General features: G+C 49.1%; 1 protein-coding gene across 1 annotated transcript; it reads left to right on the top strand.

Moving 5' to 3' along the window:
• Positions 1-11257: 11257 nt before the first annotated feature.
• On the top strand, positions 11258-12205 carry LOC132086065 (olfactory receptor 14C36-like). The gene has a single exon (XM_059491526.1). It carries the CDS (start codon positions 11273-11275, stop codon positions 12203-12205), a length of 933 nt encoding a protein of 310 aa, XP_059347509.1. The 5' UTR covers positions 11258-11272.
• Positions 12206-14207: the final 2002 nt, after the last annotated feature.

The raw sequence follows: 14207 nt of genomic DNA, 5'->3' as shown, positions 1-14207 counted from the left end.
CCTTCCCCTTCCCTCTGGCATGGAGGCAAATTTCATCCTCTCCTTGTCCTTCCTCCCCCAGACAAGGAGCTGAGGATGGAGACCAGGGAGGACAAATCCCCATGGCAGAACCTCATGGAAGAGGCCATTTTGAGTAGTGTCATGGTGCAGAATTACAACAGGGAGGAAAAGTTTCAGAGATCCCACGTTGCCTCAGATTTCCCAAGTACCTCATTCCCTGAAGTTTGCAACTACAAGTTTCTTCTCCACCCTCCTGAGAAGTTTTTTGCTTTCTCCCCTTGGCCATCTGTCCTGCAGGCTGTGCCCCCTGTGCATGCTGCTCCTCTGCCCTGGCTGGCTGCACTTGCCCATCTCGCTGTGTGTGAATGTCCATCTGAAAATCCTTTATTTTTTGCATCACAATTGTCATGAGAAAAAGACCACCGAAAGTTTAAAAACTGTTGAGCCAGTTGGGAAAGAAAGTCTCATGATTATTCAGTGTGTTCACAGGTGGTGTTTACAGAACATGCCATGCTGAACTTGGAGGGGCATGCTGCCCTTTTCTGAACAATGGCTCTCTACCTCCTGACTCTGCTGGACTGAGCTCTGGGGTGGCTCCCCCCCTCCAAGAGAAGACCCCTCTCGTCTGCCTTCAACCATCGTGACAGACAAACAGAGATGTGAATCCCCTCATCAAGGAGCCAAGACAAGACAAGGAAGCCCCCTGGCACCCCCTTGGCACCCCCCTGGCACCCCCTTGGCACCCCCCTGGCAACCTCCTTCCAGAGACTGGGACTGAACCCCCTCCCAACTCGGGGAGGGGGGAAACCTGCCCAGAGTAAACATATCTGCGAGCATTCGGCCATGAAAACAATGGAATAACCTCTCCCCCTCCTCCTGCTCCTATTCTTTTCCCCTCCATGGAAACCTAATTTTGGCCACCCTTCCCCCAACCAAGAACAGTATATATGGGGTTCGGTTTTGACTGTCCTCTGAGATCTCCCCGAGACGTACACTGGTGAGTTTGGACAGCAAGACCCCCAAAGACATCACCCCTGAAGACATCACGTTTCAGTAGCCATAGCCCCTCGCTAACCTTCTTTCCTCCCTCTTTCCCTTGTCTTACCCTTCTCTTCCCCAGATTCCCTAACCAACGCATATTCAGCTGTGGTTATCATCAATAAAATTGCATCTTGTTGATTTGTTACTGCAAAACCCCTGTGACTTTGTTGGTTATTTTTGCACCAAAAAATCATTCGTCACCTGTTCATTTTGGGTGGACCTTCACACTGTGCCCCAGCATTTCTCACCCAGCGTTTCTGTGCCCTCCCTGGGCTCCCTGCACCCAGCGCTGCCGGCTTCTGGCACACAGAGCCAGGGAAGGAGCCCACTCTGCCAAGGGGCTCTGGAGCAGGGTGGGGGCTGCGATGGATTCTGAGCTCAGCAGCTGCTCCTGGCATGGTTCCATGGGGACCGAGCACAGCAACTCTGCAGAGCATTGTCCCTGCTGAGGGTCACACACTGCCAGGGCACATTCCCTGCCTGCAGGATTGCTGAGCATTGTCCCTGCTGAGGGTCACACACTGCCGGGGCACATTTCCTGCCTGCATTATTCGTGCCCAACCCAAGCACTGCACTGATGGCTCCAGCATTGCTTTCCAACAAAAACAGGGGAATGCAAACTGTGTGCAGCTCATGGTATTTTAGAGTGTCTAAAACTCACTAAGTCATTGATCTTAGAGGTGAGATGCATTTGGAACTCATGGCATGGAGAAATAGTACAAGATGGAAAAGGGGAGCATAGAAATAAACTGAGGTAAACATTTCAGATGGTTTCTTTCCATTTTCATTTCACTTCTGGCAAGCTGGTTCAGTTTTCCAAGAACCTTCTCTGTAATCCTGTCTGCTCTTCTCAAGAACCTTTCCTGGAGAATGAGGTTGAGCTCCTGTCACAAGATGTGCCACCAATGGCAGCTTCTCTTGGCTTTCCACACTGTGCCTGCAGCAGAACTCTTGCAGCAAAACAAGACAAATGTTTGGAGAGCTTGACAGCTTGTCCTTTCTTTTCCTGGTGGACTGGGGAGTTGTGCCATTGGTGAGGTTTTCATTGTGGCTGTTCCTACCTTGGAAAACAGGAGGTGGTACCAGGACTTGTTGGGGAATGCAACCCTGACTGAATTCAGAGAAAGAATCTCCAGAAGCTGCGGCCAGAAATGGAGAGTTGTGTGATAATCATTCACACATCTCCATAGACAGCTGGAAAGTGATCTAGAACATGAAAATTGGTTGTCAGAGGCAGTTTCTTTCTGTTTTCAGTTTAGATGATTGTACGTGGTGGTATAAATCAAGAGCACAATCAGTTCATGATAAGCAGCAGAACAAGCTGCATCTCCCAGAGTAGAAGACTGAAAGAATCTGAAAAGGAGAAATGCAGGGAATGACTTGGTGAACTTTTTTTGTAAGAAGGGTAATTTTTTCTAAGAGTTTCTAATCCATTTCCTCTGCTTTTCTCCTTCTTAATATGGCCATTTCCATCCCAGATTCCTCATGAAATGAGAAGCCTGAGCTTGTGGAAGTGCATGAAAAATGCCCTGTTCCTCTGCAGGGACAGTCAGGCTGAAACAGGAAGCAGTTTTGAAATAATTGTGTGATAGATCAGTAATGTGATGGTTGATGCCTCTCACAAAAGGCAGATGTTATGGATGTGTTAAGACAAATTTTATAGATTTACAGGTTTGTTTTACCTCCCTTGTGCTGTTATCACAGGGCTACCTGGTAGTTGGGTTTTTCAGAAGGGTTGGCTTGTTGCTATGGCAACACCTGACCTCCAATCAAGATGTAAGGAAGTGACCTCCACCACTGGACAGCAAAGAAAGAGTTGGTTAACAAGATTTTGAGAGGGGCTAAAGGGTTAAAAGGCAAAACATCCATCGTGTGGATGAGCACAAGGTGGAAAAAATCCCTTGCTCCCAGTGCCCTAATATTTTCTCTATTCAGTCTTCTGTTGTATTTTTTGGATGAGGTTTTAATAATCCTTTTAAATTTTTGGAAGTAAGTATAATTTCACACAAATGGCTACTCGTCTGGGAAATACACCTGGTGGTCTTAGGAGTTTTCAAAAGGGGCCCCCCCACTGCAGATTAGGCAGAGTCTATTGGAATCTCCCAGTTCCACCAATGGTTGCAGGTTGGAAGCCCAAAGAAACCAGGAGACTTTGGGATAAAGAAAAGAGGGGAAGGGGGGTGACTACCATCCACATAACTATTTTTGGCCAGATTGTGACTCCATAATTCCAGTGTGTGAATGTGAGCTTCACATTAGTAATATACTGGATCCATCCTGGTCCCTTGAAGTGTAAGGATATTGGGTGGTAGAAAGGAAAAAGGATCCACAGGACACATGGGGGGAAGGAAAGTGGGGATCCCATAGAAAAGGACCCCATGGCTGGCGGGACACGTAGGATTGAAGGTTTTGTGGGGACTTGGGAGCAGGGTTCACCCATTGGGGACCTGCGGCAGGATTCCCATCCAGCACACAGCATGGGAGCCGGTGAGCTCCACATGACACGGTGGCTCGCGCAGTGCTCAGAGCGGAGGCAGCTTTTGGGGGACAGCCAGTGCTGCAATTTCCAGGCCCAGCCGAAGCCAGGCTGGAAGTGGGGTGACCACCGAGGGGTTTGCTGCAAGGAGTCAGCCAGGAGCCAGTGCAGCAGTTTGTGTGCTGCTGAGGCAAGGAGTCGGGGCAGTCCGGCCATCAAGCCAAGACGCGTCAGGGCAGAGCTGCCGAACCGACGGGGTCAGGCTGGGCCGGCTGCTGAGCTGAGCCAAATCGGGGCAGGCAGAGCCACTGAGGCTGAGCTGAGTCAGGCCAGGAGCAGGAACTCCTGAAGTGGAGTGGGCTGAGCCTCTGAATTGAATTGTGGTGAGCGGAGCCACCGAAGCCAAATCAAGTTGGGTTAGAAGTTGGATGGAAGCCACTGAGTCGAATTGGAGTGGGTGGAACCACCAAAGCTGAGCCAGGTCGGGCCAGGGGTGGGACTGCAGCTGCCGAGGATAATTGGGCCAGGGGCAGGCCATAGCTGAACTGAGCCAGGTGGGACAGGGAGCAGAGTGCGACCATGGGACCAGAGCACTGAACCGAGGAGGAGAGGAAGGGCAGGGACCAATCCAGTGATACGGAAGCCCCTGGATTGTAAGTTTTTTTTTTTTTATTTTTACTTGTCAAAAGAGAAATACAGTTTTTTGGGGTTTTTTCTCTCTCTTCCCTTTCCTTCTCTTTCCTTGTTTCTTTTTTTTCCACTCCCCCTTTCCTTTTCCCTTCTGAGAGAGGCAGGCTCTGTCCAGAGGGCCTGTGGTTGGAAAGGTGGGCTCTGTCAGAGGAGGGCCTGTGATCGGCTGGTCAGGATGGGACTATGGGCAAATAGAGAATCCCCAAGGGGAGGAGTAGAAATTGAAGAGGTACCAATAGGTATACCCCCAGATGGCCCACTGGGAAGGAAACTAGACCGGTGGAAATATGACTCAAATACCAGAGATAAGGATGAACTCAAAATGATTCACTAGTGCATGGTAGAATGGACCAGAAGGGAAATTAGGAGCAATCAGGTATACTGGCTGAGATATGGGTCAAATGAAGGATGGATGTGTCAGGCATTAAACATCCATGTAAGAGCTAAGAAATCATTCAATCAGGTAGACGACTATGCTTCCTGTTGTGGGAGAGAGAGTTCACCCTCAAAGGTGATCATGTTTAAGGTATCAGAAAATAAAGAATGGGACCCATTGGAACACTCACCCCCTCCACCTCCAATAGTCCCAGATGCACCTCCCCTACCCTCTGATGGGCCTAGTCAAAACACCAGAAACAGGGTGGCACAATGAGAGGAAAGCAGATCAGGGGATGGGAACCAAGCAGCGAGATTATATCCCCTGAGGGAAGTACCACTGTATAGGGTGCAGAGAGGAATTAGATTTGTAACTGTGCCTCTCAGTTCTTCTGATGTGAAAATGTTCAAGAAATAATTGAAAGGATTACTAGAGGACCTCACTGGATTAGTGGAACAGTTAGACCAGTTTCTGGGGCCCAATATTTATACATGGGAAGAGATGCAATCAATAATGACCATTCACACCAGAAGAAAGATGATCCATGCAGCTGAGATATGGATATGGGAAAGGGAGCATGTGCAAGGACCTCCTGGGGATCTGAAAATGCCTATAGTGCACCCCACCAGCAATCACAACAGTATTGGGGGGAGGCAAGACATGGAGGAATATAGAACATTGATTATAAAAGGTATCAAAGAGGCGGCTCCACGTAATTAAAACGCTTGTAAATCTTTCAATGAGCAGCAAAGTAAGGAAGAAACCATGACAAAGTGGCTAGAAAGATTGAGAAGGAATATGAGGCAATATTCAGGGGTTGACCCTGACACGGTGGCCGGACAGATCTTACTAAAGATAAATTTTGTCACTCATGCCTGGCCAGATATATGGAGAAAGTTAGAAAAATTAGATGGTTGGCAAGAAAGGAGATTAAAAGATCTTTTAAGAGAGACACAGAAGGAGTATGTAAAGAGGGACTAAGAGAAGACCAATACAAAAACCAAGGTAATGGTAACTTGGTAATTAGGGAAGGAAACGAACATGTAAAGAGCAACCCATGAAAGGCAGAGGGATTCTGAGTGCAAGAAGATAGAGGGAGGGAGGCTGCAGCACCTGGGGACTGGACACAAAAAGGAGAGTTTGGGAAACACAGGAACCTAGGAGCAGTTTGCTTTTACTGTAAAGAGAGTGGGCATATCAGAAAGAATTTCTCCCAGAAGGAAAAGGAGCTGAGGGTCTATGAGACTGAGCAAAAAGGAGAAGTGGAAGACTAGGGGTGTCAGGGGCTCTACCTCCTGGAGACAGAATACTGTCAGGAGCCCTTGATAACTTTAAAAATAGATCCCCAGAAGGAAGAATTTGAGTTCTTAATAGACAGGGGGGCTGAAAGAACTTGTGTTGGTAGAATCCCAAAGGGGTGCAAAAAGGGTCAAGATGCAAAGGGGTGCTAAAGGGGAAGGGTTCAAAGCCTCAGTTATAAAGCAAATAAATTTTGAAGAAACAAATAAATAGGAATTGGAGATGTTCTATAAGTTCCAGAAGCAGGGTGAAATTTGTTATGATGGGATTTACAGATGCAGTTTGACACAGTTTGACATATGAGTGCTCCCAGAGGAAGGGAAAATGGTAGTTAAACTGCTCTAATTAAGGGCAGAGGATGAGTGCAAAATTCCTGAGATAGTGTGGGCAAAACCAAAAAACTGAGGCAAATTGAACGTGAAACCTATAGTAATAAAAATAGTTAATGAAAACCATCCAGTTTGGGCACGACAATATCCACTCTCCCTGGAGGGAAGATGAGGACTGCAGTCAGTGATCCAGGATCTACTTGAGGACAGGACCTTAGAACCATGTATGTCCCCCCATAATACAGGCATATTACCAGTGAAGAAGTCAGATGAGACTTACAGGGTCATCAAGATTTGAGAGAAGTGAACAAAAGAACAGTGAATTGATACCCAGTAGTGCCTAACCCCTAAACACTACTGAGTAATATCCCCCCAGCACACAAGTGGTTTAGCGCAATAGACCTAAAAGATGCTTTTTGGGTGTGCCCACTGCCAGGGGAAAGTGGGATATATTTGCTTTTGAATGGGAGGACCGCGATTCTGGGAGGAAGGAACTTGGTGGACTAGGTTACCCCAAGGGTTTTCTGAATCCTCAAACCTGTTTGGTCAAGACCTAGGAGAAATAATACAACTCTTCTCCATTAAACCTGAGATAAAGTTCATCAAATATGTAAATTATTTGCTTCTTCATAGCAAGAAGTAAAAGAAGTTTGGGAATCCACCATAGTGTTGTTAAATTTTCCGGGGGACCAAGGACTTCAGGTATCAAAAGAGAAACTCAAATTTGTAGAGAGAGAAGTAAATTACCTAGGACATGTGATTTGTCAGGGGAGCCGGTGGCTGAACCCTGAGAGAATTATGGGAATAATTTCACTCGCATGGCCAAAAACTAAGAGAGAAGTCAGAAGGTTTTAGGTCTGTTGGGATATTGTAGGCTATGGATTGAAGGCTACATGCAGACCATGTGGTTCTTGTTGAAGAAGTTAGTTGAAGTTAGTTGAAGAAGAGATTAGGTGGGGAAAAAGATGATGAACAAAAGTTTGAAGCTTTAAAGCAAAAATTAGTCAGTGCACTGGCATTGAGTCTTCCTGCCAATAGACTAAACTTTTTATCTGTTTATAGATGTAGAAGGAGGGGTAGAACATGGAGTACTAGCCCAGAATTGGGAGGATCTGGGAAACCAGTGGCCAATTTATCAAAGCTACTAGACCCTGTCAGCCGGGGGTGACCAACCTGCATTCATGCTGTAGCAGTGACTGCCCTACTCATAGCATAAAGTAAAAAATTAACCTTTGGAGGAAAAATGAAGATATATATCCCTAACTCAGTAAGGAGTATCCTGAGCCAAAAAGCTGAGAAGTGGCTCACTGATTCCCGAGTGCTAAAGTAATTAAGCCATCTTAAGAGATAATGGTTTAGAGCTGATCGTGAGTAACCAACTCAACCCTCCCCAGTTTTTTTTATATGGAGAACCAGGTGAGGAACTAATATATAATTGCCTAGAGGTTATAAACTATCAAAATAAAGGAAGAGAGGACCTAAGAGATCAACCACTCCAAAGTGGAAAACGATTGTACATCGATGGATCTTCAGGGGTAATAAAGGGGCACAGGGTATCTGGGTAGGCTATAGTGGATGAAAAGTTGGTAGCCATAGAAAAGAGAAAGTTACCTTCCAACTGGTCAGCCCAAGGTGTGAGTTGTATGCCCTAAAATGAGCTCTGGAAAAACTAGCACAGAAAAGGGGAACAATAGATACAGACTCAAAATACGCTTTTGGAGTAGTGCATACCTTTGGAAAAATTTGGGAAGAGAGTGGGCTATTAAATTCAAAGGGAAAGGGACTGATTCATGGAAAACTTTTTTTAGAAGAGTTAGAAACCTTAAAATTACCAGAGGAAGTAGGGGTGATATATGTCAAAGGACATCAAAAAGGGGAGCAAGGGAACAATTTAGCGAATTTAGAAGCTAAAAATGCAACTGAATCAAAGACAGAAAAACTAATAATAGTATTAACACACATGAGAGAAATGCAAAAAGTCCCCATAATCAGTGGGACAGAAGAGAAAGAACTCTTTAAAATAGGAGCCAAGAAAGATAACAAAGGGAAGTGGAGATTAGCAGATGGGAGGCAAATGTTGAATAAACCCTTTGCTAGGAAAATGCTAGAAGGCATACATGGAACAACACATTGGGGTACACAAGTGCAAGTGATCAATTTCTAAGGAATTGGGGATACATAGGAATTTTCAGAATAGCTAAGCAAGTAACTGAACAGCGTGTGATATGCCAACAAGTGAATAAGAAAATCATGAGGAAAACACCCAGGAGAGGGTGAGAACCAGCCTTAAGGCCCTTTCAAAACATCCAAGTAGACTTTACTGAGCTTCCTCAGGTACAACGGTGGCAGTTTTTGCCAGTGATAGTAGATCAGTTGACTCATTTGGCAAAGGTGGTACCCAGTGTGAAAGCCAATGCCAATGTTGTGAGTAAAACACTTCTGGAATCAATCATTCCCCGATATGGGTTGATAACAGGATTGATTCAGACCGGGGAGCTCAATTAACATCAAAGATATGAAAATCAAGACCCTTCAGTTGTATTTTGATAAGGTGTTAATATATTTTTGAAAGTGAAAATGATTTCTCACATGGGGTTAGGGAATGTGAGGAAAGGTTGTCCACACTGGGTGAGCTCCAAGGTACAACTTCTCTGACCTGGCCAGACCTCCTTAGGAGCAGCCCTCCATCAATATCAAGCACAGAATGCTGCAATCACCTCTTCTCTAAAGAGAACAGTAATAAAATACACTCTTTAAAATAGGATTACATATTTCTTAGAAGCTCATTGAAATATTTCTCCATAACTGTAAAAGGAAAACTTCCTGATGAAGAGGACAAGACCAGAGGGAAATCAAGGCAGAGCCGTGGTTCATCAGGACTTGCCTGATCCTAATGAGCCCTGTGGTGCATTTGGAGCTGAGCCCTGGAACCTCAGAGCCTGAGAGGAGATTGCAAAAACCTTTTCAGGAGTCAAAGTCAGAAGAAAACCCCAAAGTGTCTCAAGGCATGAATGGGTCTAACTGAGGTCTATCCCAGCACAGGATCCTCATGAACTCCGTGGAAGAGAGAACTGGAGGCCAGGATTGCAGAAAAAAACTTCTCAGAGATTCAGTGTAGAAAGGGAAATTCAAAGTACCTTAAAAACCTTGAGTATCTCAAAGCATTAATGAGCCCCACTGAGTGTCAGTACAAAACTCTCAAGGGACTAGTTAAAGCAAATAATTGGAGCCATGATTGCACAAACCTCTCACAGAGTCTGGATCAAAAGGGAAACACCAAGTACCTTAAAATAACTGAAGTACCTTGAAGCATTATTGAGCCCCAGTGAGTGTTGTTACTGACAAAGCCTCTCCAGGGAATAATCACAGGAGAGAATTGGAGGCCATGATTGCACAAAGCTCTCAGAGACTCCAAGGCAAAAGCTAAACCCAAAGTCCTTTGAAAAACCTGCAGTCCCCGGGAGCATTCAGGAGCCCCCAGGGCCATTGCTGAGCAAGACTCCCCAGGGACTCCTTCCAGCAGATCCTTGAGGCCATGGGATGTGGGCTAGGGGGGGACGCTGAGGGCAGGACAAGGGGCTAACAGTGCCCAGCCTGGCTGGGGCTGTGCCAGGAGGCCCCAGCGCCTCAGGACAAGGTGTCCCCTCACAGCCCTTGGTGGCACAGACCCTGCTGTGCCCCAGGGCACCAAGACTTGGCTTCTCTTTGTCCCCACCTGTCATCACTGCCTCCAGTTCTCTGCTGTGCCTGGGGACACTTTCTCCGTCATGTCCCTCAGTGGGACCCATTAAAAGTCCAAGAAACTTTGGAGTTGGATTCTGACTGGAGCTCTGGAGAGGTTTATTCAGCTCCCTCTCAGGGACTGATGTTCAGGGCCTGAGCACAAAGCCCCAGAGGCTCATTAAAGTCCTTGTGCTGTGTCTGTGCTGCTGAGCTGGGCTGGGCTCCTGCCACAGAGGCAGCTCCTGGTAACCAAGAAGAGCTTCAAAAGCACATTTCTCTTGATGAGCAGCTCTTCTCCCAGCCCAGCAGGGCTGGGGCACTGCCTGCAGCCACCCCGGGCACAGCACAGAGGCACAGAGACCTTCAATCAGTCAGGGCTGGGAAGGTGCTGAGAAGTGTTTGAGGCAGAATCACTGCCAGCCCTTGGCACAGGAACCTCTGGCTGCAGGACAATGCAGCTGCAGCTCCTGGAGCCATCTCCAAAAGCTGGAACATCCCAATGCCTACAGACCCTGTGAGTACATACGCTGATTGTCTCTTGTGCAGAGCAGCCAGGGGTGCCCAGGACTGTCCTGCAGAGCAGAGACCTGCAGCCCAGGGTGCTGTGCTGGGGTAGGGACTCTGCTGCCTGCCGGGGACAGTTCTCAGCCAGCCCTGGCAGCTGCTCCCAGCACTGGGGGACAACATCTGAGTGGGAGGAGACAGCTGGTAAGTCTTTGGAGTGTTCTCCTTGTGTGGGGAGGCTGCTGCATTGTTCAGGACTGCTCCCAGCATGGCATTTAACTGCAGAATGTTTCCAAGTAGATTTTACAGGGAACACAGCAAGGCAAGGGCTGGATAAAGGGGAAATTCCTGTTTTATTATTCTACTACTCTGGGTTTCCTGGATGGGAAATCACACATAGATAATAATCTCTCAGTCCAGGATGAGATAAAAAAAAATTTTTTCTCAGATCTTACTAAATTAGGAAATTACTGTAATCAGCACAGGGCCTGTTAGAGGCAGCATCAGTGTCGCTTTTCCAGCCTCCTCAGGGTTGCTCTGACATTGCCATCAGAGCCTGCAGAGCCAGAGCTGCCCCAGGGCAGTGACTGAGCTGGGAGGGGTCTGCAGGGCAGAGCTGAGCCCCAGGGCTGGGCTGGGCTCTGGCAGCACTGGCAGGGCCCAGCACTGGCACAGGGAAGCAGCTGCTGGCAGGGACAGCTCCAGACAGCAGAACCCTGGGCAGCCAGTGGGGGGGAAGTGCCCCCAGGCTGTGCTGGGATATATAAAGTGCTCTCCAAGCCCAACTATTCCATGATTACTTTTCTTACAGATCCCCATGCCAAGGCAGCGCAAATGTCCAACAGTAGTTCCATCAGGCACTTCCTCCTGCTGGCATTGGCAGACACACGGCAGCTGCAGCTCCTGCACTTCTGCCTCTTGCTGGGCATCTCCCTGGCTGCCCTCCTGGGCAACAGCCTCATCATCAGTGCCGTAGCCTGCAGCCACCACCTGCACACACCCATGTTCTTCTTCCTGTTCAACCTAGCCCTCACTGACCTGGGCTCCATCTGCTCCACTGTCCCCAAAGCCATGCACAATTCCCTCTGGGACACCAGGGACATCTCCTACACAGGATGTGCTGCACAGCTCTTTTTCTTTGTGTTCTTCATGTCAGCAGAATTTTCCCTCCTGACCATCATGAGCTATGACCGCTACGTGTCCATCTGCAAACCCCTGCACTACGGGACCCTCCTGGGCAGCAGAGCTTGTGCCCACATGGCAGCAGCTGCCTGGGCCAGTGGCTTTCTCTATTCAGGGCTGCACACAGCCAATACATTCTCGCTGCCCTTGTGCAATGGCAATGCCCTGGGACAGTTCTTCTGTGAAATCCCTGCGATACTCAAGCTCTCCTGCTCAAATTCCTACCTCAGGGAACTGGGGCTTCTTGCTTTTAGTGTGTGTTTAGCACTTGGCTGTTTTGTGTTCATTGTTTTCTCCTATGTGCAGATTTTCAGGGCTGTGCTGAGGATCCCCTCTGAGCAGGGACGGCACAAAGCCTTTTCCACCTGCCTCCCTCACCTGGCTGTGGTCTCTCTGTTCTTCATCACCGCCTCATTTGCCTACGTGAAGCCCCCTTCCATCTCCTCCCCATCCCTGGATCTGGCCCTGTCAGTTCTATACTCAGTGGTGCCTCCAGCCCTGAACCCCCTCATCTACAGCATGAGGAACCAGGAGCTCAAAGCTGAAGTGCAGAGACTGATGACTGGATGGTTTCGGGAACATTAAACTACTAGCCAATTTCTGCAAATCACTCATAATAAAAGTCATCTTTGATACTTCTTGATGGTTTCATTCTGGGGGTTGCTTTTCTTTGTATTACTTTTTTCATATTGTCTACAAATAAATGTCAATGTTTGTGCCATTTCTCATTTAGTTTCTCTCCACTTTTCCTGTGGCCACAGACTGTATCAATGAGGAGCTGTGCTCTCAGTGGCTTTAAAGGAACTAAAGGATCTCCCAGCAGAGTTTTCTGCAGAGATGCCCTTTTGTTGCCTTCTCTGGGGCTGCAGCAGCAATGTCTGTGTGCAGAGCTGGGGGCAGATCAGGGCTGGCCCAGCAGCTGTGCCCAGCAGCAACAGCAGCACTTGGTGTTGCCAGTGCTGCTGCCATGCTGCCCCGCTGCCCTGGTGTCCCTGATGTTGCTGTAGGGCCTGAGTGCTCTCGGGGCTGGGCACAGCCCTGGGGGTGGCAGTGCCGGGGCTGCAGCAGGGACAGGCCATGGGTACTGCTGGGCCAGCACTGACACCTCAGGCCAGGGCCTGGGGGCTCCAGGCTCCTTGCCCAGGTTCACTCAAGAACACACCCAGGCCAATGCTCAGCACAGAAAAGCCCCGTGAGCAGCCCCAGGCTGACCGTGGTCAGGCTGGGAGCAAACAGCATGGCTGGGCCTCTGCAAGGGCCCTGGGGCAGATGGGAAGGAGCAGCAGAGCAGGGGATGATCCATCCCCAGTGCGCTGGACAGCCCAGGGCAGCATCCCAGAGCATCCTCATGGAGCTGCCAACAACATTCCCCCTCTGCAGTCCTGGCCTCTCCCCCAGCTCACACAGGTGCCCCATCCTTGCAGGCACAGACACGGCAGCACTGGCTCAGCAGCCCCTGTTTGCATTGCACACAGCAGGGGGAGCACCCCCATGCTGTTGGTGTGGGGACATGAACCTGAGGGAGCACAAATGCCATCAGTCCCTGGGGCCAGCAAGGGCTGGGGGACACCAGGGAAACCACTCAGCTTTGTCCTGGCCTCTGCACTCAGCCAGAAAGTCTGTTCCCATCAGCTGGGACTTTCCTGCAGACGTCCCACTGCAGACGCTGTTGCTCAGAGACAGGGCTGCCTGCCAGCCACCCCTAAACTGCCCTGAGCATTTCCTTTGCTTCACCTTTGCTTTCTTTCCTCTTCCTCCTACAGATTTCTTCCTGTTGCCCACCCCTGTTCCCTCCCCTGCTGACAGCCCATCCCTGTTTGCCCTTTCCTCTCTGGCCCCACTCCCCATTGAAGTTCCTGACTTGGCCCCACGGGAACGTCCCTTGGGCAGCAGGATCATCCTACAAGTGCTGCAGGAATTGTCTGCAGGCTCCTGCAGTGCGTGGTGCTGCTCCCTTGCCAGAGGCACCCCAGGCCAGGGGGGCACATCTGGGCTGCTGTGTCTGGCTCTGGGACTCCCTGTTCTGGGCAATGAGGAGGAGCTGCAGAGGCTCTGCAGGACTGACAGGATGGGCTTTGGGGCTGGCAGGAGAAGCTGAGGGACCTGGGCTGCTGGAGCTCCTGCAGAGGAGTCCCAGGGCTCATCCTGCAACTGCTCCAAGGGTGGTTTCAGAGAATCCCAGAATCACCATGGTTGGAAAAGACCTTGGAGATCATCAAGCCCAGCCTTTCCCCTGACATTGCCTTGTTTCCACTGAGCCTCCTCTTCTCCAGGATAAACAACCCCAGCTCCTCAGCCACTCCTCACAGGACTTGTGCTCCAGACCCCTCAACAACCTTGTTGCCCTTCTCTGGACACCCTCCAGCCCTTCCATGTCCTTCCAAATTGGGGGCCCAGAACTGGACACAGCACTCAAGGTACTGACCAACCAGTGCTGACACTGGGGAAAAATCATTGTCCTGCTCCTGCTGGCCACATCATTCCTGATCCTGGTCAGGAGCTATTAACCTTCTTGGTCATCTGGACACATTGCTGGCTCATGTCCTGCCTGCTGTCCATCAGTCCCTGTGGGTCCCTTTCTGCCTGG

Source organism: Ammospiza nelsoni, chromosome 35 (assembly GCF_027579445.1).
Source record: "Ammospiza nelsoni isolate bAmmNel1 chromosome 35, bAmmNel1.pri, whole genome shotgun sequence".
Classification (NCBI taxonomy): domain Eukaryota; kingdom Metazoa; phylum Chordata; class Aves; order Passeriformes; family Passerellidae; genus Ammospiza; species Ammospiza nelsoni.
Note: the sequence above shows the minus strand (reverse complement) of the source record. Positions and strands in the feature narration are given on the sequence as shown.

What these genes read in the sequence shown, in the direction of transcription:
- LOC132086065 (XM_059491526.1), top strand. Translation starts at nt 11,273, where the DNA reads ATGTCCAACAGTAGTTCCATCAGGCACTTCCTCCTGCTGGCATTGGCA.